This window comes from Rhyacophila brunnea, unplaced genomic scaffold (assembly GCF_057557595.1).
Source record: "Rhyacophila brunnea isolate RB1 unplaced genomic scaffold, BYU_Rbru_1.0 scaffold_17, whole genome shotgun sequence".
NCBI classification, from domain to species: Eukaryota; Metazoa; Arthropoda; class Insecta; order Trichoptera; family Rhyacophilidae; genus Rhyacophila; species Rhyacophila brunnea.
Window position 1 is genome coordinate 14,801,584 of NW_028232827.1, and position 9,409 is coordinate 14,810,992.

At 33.4% G+C, this 9,409-nt stretch overlaps 1 protein-coding gene across 1 annotated transcript; it reads right to left on the minus strand.

Moving 5' to 3' along the window:
* Positions 1-5,542: 5,542 nt before the first annotated feature.
* LOC147073737 (uncharacterized) lies at positions 5,543-9,165 on the minus strand. The gene is made up of 2 exons (XM_085944421.1): positions 9,024-9,165; positions 5,543-7,600 (listed from the first exon to the last, which is right to left on the minus strand). The coding sequence occupies exon 2, from the start codon at positions 7,468-7,470 to the stop codon at positions 6,538-6,540; it is 933 nt and encodes a 310-aa protein (XP_085800547.1). The 5' UTR covers positions 7,471-7,600; positions 9,024-9,165; the 3' UTR covers positions 5,543-6,537.
* Between the last annotated feature and the right edge of the window lie 244 nt (positions 9,166-9,409).

A 9,409-nucleotide genomic window follows, 5' to 3' on the forward strand; every position in this document is an offset into this window, starting at 1 on the left:
GAAATTCGGGATTTCCGGAAAAGAATTCCCGAGAAATCGGGAAATTTAAAAAAACCTGTAAAAATCCTAAAATCAGTGTAAAAAGAGACGATTTCCGAAGAAATATTCAAAATATTACTTATTAAAATAGAATTTCAAAAAACAGACTGTCAATTGCTGCATCTGACAATCGCGTACGCTTTTGAGACACAAAATTCCCTGATGTTGCAAAAATTGCGCTCATTTTGAATCGATGTTGGCTTAATTGTGTTAAATGCCCCTATCAGTCCTTGAAAGTTTTGTGTTTTCTGCCCACTTTTTTCATATAGAAAATCGTTTTTTCAATTAATATTTGATAATAAAGAAATCCCGAATCCTGAGAAAAATTTTTCGAGATCCGGGATTTCCCGAAATGTTAAAAATTTCAATTCTCGAGATTCGGGATGGAAAATCTCGGGAATTCCCGTCGGGAAAATCCCGAAACCCAACTTTACCCGCGAGTTAACTTGTCTGTGGCCTGACGCGACATACATGCTTTGGCGAGTTAACTCGTCCATAGCACTGATCAGGATTACATTTAAAATTAAATATCCTCTGGCAAGAATGAATGGTCAGACACTTTGATAATTAATTGTGTATGCAATTTAGGAATTTTCTAAGCGCTTCTTGGATTTTAAGAAACATCAAATAAATTTTAATATTTTCAAAATCCCTTTTCATGTAACCCGGACGCTGTTCCCGTAAAAATGCAGTTTGAATTAATAGATTTGCAAGAGAACGTGGAAGCAAAAGCATCTTAACGTGATAAGAATTTAATTGAATTCTACTTAGATTTTCACTTGAGGTATATCCAGATATCATCAAAATGGCTTCTTTATTTGGAAGTACCTATATTTGTGAAAAACATTTTCTATGACGAGCATTAATAAATCAAAATTAACAGACAACCATATTGCATCTATTTTGCGTATTCACAACACAAAATTTGTGCCTAGATTACATAAATCACATGGTGAAAAAATGAAATATTATTTTTTAGTATATTAATAAAGAGTAATAATAATGTATACAGTACACTCTCAGTAATCCGCCGCTCGATTATCCAACAACTACTATAATCCGCCGTTATTTTCACTAGTTTAAAGCACAAAATCAAGCTCTATTATTCGATTGTCAAATTCAGTAGTCCGCCGCGTACAAGTATACAACGTATATGAGATGTGTTTATTTTGGAAACTTCTCCTTCGTAAAACGTACGTTCATCGCAAAGAAAGTAATGTACCAGGAAGGAAAGTGCCCAAGGACCGCATCACAATTATGCCGTGCTCCAATGCAACCGGGACACAAACTGAAGCTTTTGGTCATAGGGAAAGCCAGGAATCCTAAGCCATTCAAGAATATCTGCCTCACTGAACAACTGGTTGTCAAGTGATTTACTGTTTAATATTTACTTAATAAACCTAGTTTATAAATATGTATAATTTAGTAAATTTTTGATTATAAATAAAACCGTAATTTGCTAGTACAAATTTCTCAAAAAAAAAACTATTTTTATGAAATACCTGTTTTAATTTTTACCTTATTTTGTATGTATGCGCTATAATCCGCCGCTTTCACTAATCGGATACTTGTCTGGTTTTTGGGATGGCGGATTACTGAGGAAGTACTGTATTTAGTTAAAAATGTATATTACCACAATGAAGTATTTTTTTGCCTTGTTTTTTTAAAACAATATTTTCAAAAGGGCGGCCCGCTAAATATTTTTGATTTCAAAATAGTCTGACAAAAATGTTTGTGAACCTCTGCTTCATATTATGGCTGCATAACTACAATTATTACCACTCTTTTACATACATACATATCTATACTTCTGCTGTCTTCGCATACACTACTTACAATGCTATGTATTCCACCATCAATGGCAGGTTTAGTGACGTGAAGGCCTGTCTGATTTTAAAGACCCCCATGATAAAAATTAAAACCAGAACCATAAATCACATCCTTTAACTAAAAACTATTATTGAGAATGACAGATAAAAATATTATGTAGTGGTTTATTTTTTTTGCCTTCAATGTATCAGTTTGATTCGTTAAAAAATTGAAACTGCAGCAAGACAGATAAATATTGTTTTATTGTGAAGTCAAAAGGAATATAACATACATATTAAGTACATGTTAGAAAATATTCACTTATTTTGGCTACAACTATAAATTTTGAGGAGCTGTACAACACAATCACTGCTGACCTGTTAATTAATATTTAATTATCACATATGTTAATTATATCTAATAGCCAACTAAAGCAAACGCGCCAGTCTCGGTGTTAGCACTAAATGAGTTAATACTCAACTGTCATGCAACATGAATTTCTGTTCCTGTCAATAAATCATAAATTCCGTATATCGAAACGTACGTTCAATTCACCGTTATCTCATCAACTACCTAATTTTCGTATCGAAGTCTGTAAATTAACTTCATAAAGTGCCGAGGATTCTAGGAATAAAAGTGCAAAGGTTACCTGAGTAAATCAACTTCAAAATTAAATATGCAATATTGTAAACTCCACATAACTGTTTTCAGCATTCAGTAAATAAAGTTTCTTTCTCAATTACTAATTCCATGAAAAATAGTGATATTTCTTCTTGTTTATTAATGTTCTTGTTTGTTAGTGTTTAAAAGAGAATTCAAATCAAAATATTCAAATTATATATGGTTACTATGTCACCGTGTTTATGTGATATACTCCAATGTTGGAGATAAAATGCTTGCATCATGTTTCACGCATAAATAGGTACGTACACATGTGATAATGTAAAAATTGTTCCTAACTCAATCTAAATTATGTCTTGTATTCATTTAATCTTTCTGTTATAGTGAAATTCCATATAACAAATGTCCATTAACTCGTTCGACGCGGACGATACGACTGCCGTGTCCCCGTTAAAAGGCCATTATATAGAAGATATTGAGAATGCAATTAGCATGTTATTTAAATGTGGTAATTAAAAATTAATTAAAAGGTACGCAGTGATTGTGTTAAGCAAAAGTTAAGTGTATAATCCGATGGCCGCACGGCTTAAGCGTTGGCCTATAACATCGTCGGTCCCAGGTATGAATCCTGGGTCTGGCAAGTACACATATTCGCTCGAAGTTCAAACTTGTGGTAGTTCAGATGAGGTCGAACTTGTGCACTGCGCTATCACTAACGTCAAAATAAGATGGGAGCTCGAGGAGTTATCTAATGAATTCGCCAGATAGAACTATTGAAGGTGTTATGTTTAATGTTTCAAACAACACAGTATTTTTATCACAATTTTACATGATTTTGGAGTTAAGTGTAAAGAATATGTTATGTATATGGTTGTACAACCCATATTAACGGTTCAAATTGAATGGTTCTGTTTAATTCCAATGTATTTTATATAATACTAATTTAGAAACCTTCGCAGGTGTGCGCACAACAACTGACAAAAGTTTCATCGCAATCGGATGAATGGTATAGGAACGCATACGAATAGAAGAAGATGATTTTCTAATTCAGAAATCTTCGTGGGCATGCGCACGACAACTTACCAAAGTTTCATTGCAATCGGATGAATGGTATAGGAACGCATACGAATAGAAGAAGAAAAAGATGATTGTACTAATTCAAAAACCTTCGCAGGTGTGTGCACAACAACTGACAAAAGTTTCATCGTAATCGGATGAATGGTATAGGGACGCATACGAATAGAAGAAGAAGATGATTTTCTAATTCAGAAATCTTCGTGGGCATGCGCACGACAACTCACCAAAGTTTCATCGCAATCGGATGACTGGTATAAGAACGCATACGAATAGAAGAAGAAAAAGATGGTTGTACTAATTCAGAAATCTTCACAGGTGTGCGCACAACAACTGACAAAAGTTTCATCCCAATCGGATGAATGGTATAGGAACGCATACGAATAGAAGAAGATAATTTTCTAATTCAGAAATCTTCGTGGGCATGCGCACGACAACTCACCAAAGTTTCATCGCAATCGGATGACTGGTATAGGAACGCATACGAATAGAAGAAGAAAAAGATGGTTGTACTAATTCAGAAATCTTCACAGGTGTGCGCACAACAACTGACAAAAGTTTCATCCCAATCGGATGAATGGTATAGGAACGCATACGAATAGAAGATGATTTTCTAATTCAGAAATTTTCGTGGGCATGCGCACGACAACTCACCAAAGTTTCATTGCAATCGGATGAACGGTATAGGAACGCATACGAATAGAAGAAGAAGATGGTTGTACTAATTCAGAAACCTTCGCGGGCGTTCGGATGAATGGTATAGGAACCATACGAATAAAAGAAGATATAATGAAGAAGAAGAAGAAGATGGTGGTGCTAGTTCAGAAACCTTCGCGGGTGTTGGGAAAACCACTGACGAAAGTTTCATCGCAATCGGATGAATGGTATAGGGACCATACGAATAAAAGAAGATAGAATGAAGAAGAAGAAGATGGTTGTACTAATTCAGAAACCTTTGTGGGTGTTATCACAATAACTGACGAAGGTTTCATCGCAATCGGATGTATGGTATAAGAACCATACGAATAAAAGAAGATATAATGAAGAAGAAGAAGATGGTTTTTCTAATTTAGAAATCTTTGCGGGTGTGCGTACAATAACTGACGAAAGTTTCGTTGCAATCGGATGAATGGTATAGGAACCATACGAATAAAAGAAAATAGAATGAAGAAGAAGAAGATGATGATTTTTCTAATTCAGAAACCTTCACGGGTGTGCATACAATCACTTACCAAAATTTCATCGCAATCAGATGAATGGTATAGAAACGCATACGGTACAGACAGACAGACATTCATTTTTATATATAAGATAATATAGCCTATACTCTTCGCGCAAGTGCAAGCAATAAGTTGAAAAGTTTTATCGCAATCGGATGAACGGTATGGCAGCGCATAAAACACGAACAAACAAATATTGTTTTTTATATTATAGATATATGGGACATAATATTATATAGAGATGATTACATAGTACCTTTTACAGCAGGGTATAAGAATGAAATTGTGTGCTTTGTCCAAATTTTACTTGGGAAATTTGTGACCATTGTAAGTTTTATTCTTCATGCATATAAAAAACGTATTCATAAAGAATATGAATACAAATTATCAACAAATGTACATCAGTTACATAAATTAAATTCCTCAATTAGACCATAGATATTTCAGTTGTTACAGCACACTATCAAGACTAGTCTATAACGGACATGTTCATGTTCAACTTCCAAGTAGGCTGTACTCTACCACTCTCTCATTGTCATTTTTTAACTTGAACAAATGTATGTTTGGCTGAGGAGACAGGTGTTACACATTAAACGAAGCTTATACACAATTTGGTCCTCTTTTGGGCACTCACCGTCAAACTATTTTTCACTGTGCAAAGACCCTATTGATCTACGGTAAGGAATGGAAACAAATAAAAAGGATTTCAAATTATACACATTTATATTTTTATAAAAATCAATGTTTTTTAAAATGAATATTAAAACTATGAATAATTAGTCTCTTAGGTACAACATAGAAAACTTAATAAACTAAATTTTAATAATAAATATGACCATAAAATATATGTAATAAGATGGGGTCCTTTGACAAATTCACATTTTTTTACAATTATAAGTTTATCTTCGATTGAAAATAAAAAATATTTTTCTTTTTAATGTTTTCAGATACATATTTATTCATTAATACAGTTGAAATTGTAATTTATCAAAAAAATGTCTCAAATTGCAAGCTTCGTATTTTTCCGCTAGGTGCTTCTATACCAAACCATAATCGATAAAAAATATTCTTCTACCTATAAAATATCTAAAATTATATTATGTATAGTTTCATGGAATAATTTTAGATGTTTTATATTTAGATAAACAAATAGTTTTTGACTATTATCTAGTATGGCTTGGATTAGACAGGGTTTAATTGATTTTTATAAACTAACAAATACTGTCCACACATTGTAGTCTTAGTTCAATGAAAACAAATATGTTTGACTGACAAAGTTTAGTGTGCACTATTTATATCGAATCTTAACAACGTACCTTAACCCCTCGCCACCGTCTTGCGGCAAGCTGTACGTGTGTGAATATGAATCAAAAAATATAAGGTCACGTGGGCAGGAATAGTTAATGCTTCCCATTGATGACATGAATGAAATCGTATTATATTACAACTGGATGTACACGCTTTTTACATTGTTTGGACAATACCTATGGGTCCTATGATGCAATCTACCAAAGTCCATGCAGCAAGCGACGCATTGGATATACCTAGTCTATAATATAATCTTGACAATGGTATTTCAACCATAAAAGCTATTGACTAAAAATCTGTACAGTTTAGTGTAGGTATTTGATTAATAATAATGAAAATGGAATTCATGTAAACACTATGTAAACTAATGAAATATTGCAAGGCAGCATGAGAATGATATGAAAAAAATGGTCGGTCTGTGATTTTGTTATTCATTTCGTATTATTGGTTAGTTTTTTTTTCTCATTTATTTTTGGTCACAATTATGAGACCACCTCATATTAGAGAGAGTCCTCGGAGTGAAAACCTTCCCGCACGCGGTGCAAGTCCAATTGGATTCGTGGCCATGGTGCGTTGTTAAATGTGCATCCAACTCGTAGCAAGCCAAGAAACCTTCAAAAACTTTGCTGCACTGCTTACACTCGAATATGATCCACTTATTCTTCAAGAGATACGAATGGCAGTCGCCCAGGAGAAACTTTATCTTATCACTCTCATCGATGTTGTAATACACTGCGAATTTCGAAAGGCAGTAATTTAAAACAGGGTAAGTGATCTCTTGCAGACGAATCCTCGGATGTGGCTTGAATTCATTGGGCTTGCTGGATTCATTCACCGTCTCCGCCGACTGTCCTAAATATCTAACGTAAGGATATTTGGTGAGATTTTTAAAATATTCAATACCAATATCAATTGTAGGATTACAGAGAGCAACGTCCTTTAGAAATTCACCCACGAGGTGCAACAAATCATATTTTTTTACACTGGGAATTTCTAATTGCTCGATAAGCTTTTGAATTTGTTTTAAGTATTCGCACACAAATGACGAAATGAATGTAGTTTTCTTTAAAGATGATCGTTTCATTTGAAGTGCCGTCTTCTGCGACTGGATGGCTTGATTGTTTAGTTTCGTGTCTTCAAAGAAGAGTTTGTATTTGCTGTAGTTGCGATTTTCACGAATTAATTCAAAATTAGGGAACACAATCTTGACAGATACTCCCGGCCAATTGAGCAGATCGGTGAATGGAGTAGTTTTGTGCTGCAGTTCATTGTCAGTGTCAAGCGCGGGTGTCGGATTGCAGAAAAATAATGTTTTCAACTTTTTGACCGAGCAATGTATCTCCATGAGATCCCAGCAGCCATTGTCATCAGTTGATGATTTCTCACTACTAGTATCCATAATAAAAGTTGTTTGGAAAAATTGACTAATCTACAAATTCTTAATTTTTCACAAATCCCAGTTGAGTATGTCAAATCTTCTTGTCCCGCTTACATTTGTTATTTTGCATGTTTTTTTTATAAATCTGCACCTGTAATTTAAAAATAACACAATACAAATCAATGAAGAAGCAAATTGTCAGTCTTCTTTTGTAATAAATACTGTTTTGGTAAAAATTTGATCATTATTGAATACGCGCTAGTATTATATCCGCGTAAGATTCTTGCACCCATAACACATCTAATCATTTCATAAATCAATCCAATCAACAATCCTCCTTAATCTAAATTTCAGTTATACCCCGAAGTCACGAGATAGGTGGGTCCGACGAAAATGTAAGTCGGGGTATAATATAAATCGGGGTAGATTATACTAACTTAATTAATACTAACTTACTTACTTATTTCTAATTTACTAAAGTAAAATACACGGATCGTGATTCCCTGAAGGGACCGTAGATTTTCTATTAAATTAAAGTGGATTTATACTATATAAAAACAATTTCATTTATAAAAAAAATAATGAAATAAAAATCATTTGCAATATTTTTAATGTTCCGATAAGCAAACACCACGAAGACCTTTTTCACAATTCAAGCATATTGTACGCGATCTTTTAACGGGACCACCATTTTTCCTTTTCCAGCTTTTTCAGGTTCACTATCAGAGTCATATAAAGAGTTGTCACTATCACCCATGAGTTGATTATTATCCACAAATTCAGAATCGGTAGAGCTGCTAATTCTTAAGTTCCTCGAAAAGCTGTCATTAATTCGCTATCACTTTCGCTGTCCGTAATCATTTTGCAGGAATTAAAATTATAATCCAAATGAGGAATTATTTTCTCAATAAGATGTTATGGGGAGTACGTGTTGTTAGCTAACGCAATCGAATGGAATTAAAATAATATTTTGAAGTAACCGATTGTTTCCAATAGCTGTTAAAAATCAAAACTCGATAGTTCGTTTCGCTCGCACACGTGATCGTCAGTATGATAGAGCGAGAAAGAGAAGTTCAATTAATTTTAACGGCACATGAAGCAGGGGATATCTAATTGCCTCATTATCTATTCAAAACGATAAATTAATTACGAAACGTGTTTTCATAATATTCCGATTTCGCAGAATCAATTAGAGTGGTAAGGTGTCTAAAAATAATACAATACTTTAATTTATCGACAATTATTGGTAGCAATCCTCGACCGGATTTTGCACAACATCGTAGCAGCCACAGGGCCCACAGGGTTTTAAAATTTGAAATTTTCATACATTTAGGTTAGCTTGGGTTTGGTCTAAAAAGAAAGTTATAAAAGCTCATGCGGGCATCTGCGGCACATTTACATTGATTACATTTGGAAAACAATTTATAAGACGATGACATAAAAAAGACTAAAAATTGATAGAGAACCCAGAGTCCGAGTGCTTTGAATTTTCTTTCGAATATACTTGATATGTAATAATTTTATTGTTGGGTTATTAGTAATAAAATACTTATTTAGGTTATATATTCATTTACCTTTCATTTATCGCTTGTCGATTATTAATGATATTACGCGGTCAAAGACTCAACAAAAAATGTCAACAACTATTTTTTTGTTCAAATTAAATTAGAGGATAGTCAAACAAACAGAGCCATAATTTTTGACATTAGGCGTAATGTTGCTATTGGTTCGGAACCATTTCGGAACTTTTTCTGTAAACCTGTTGCTGAAAGTTGGTCAACCAATATTTATTATAATAAAATCAAATGATTATTTATAGCTATGATTAAATTTTGTTGTATCATATTATAGTATAAACACGCATTCAAAGAATTGCAATATGTTGCGAGTAACCCTAACATCAAAGTGTCCCTAACCTAACATTTTTATTTTTATTAATAACTAATAGCCATATATTATT

What these genes read in the sequence shown, in the direction of transcription:
- LOC147073737 (XM_085944421.1), bottom strand. Translation starts at nt 7,470, where the DNA reads ATGGATACTAGTAGTGAGAAATCATCAACTGATGACAATGGCTGCTGG.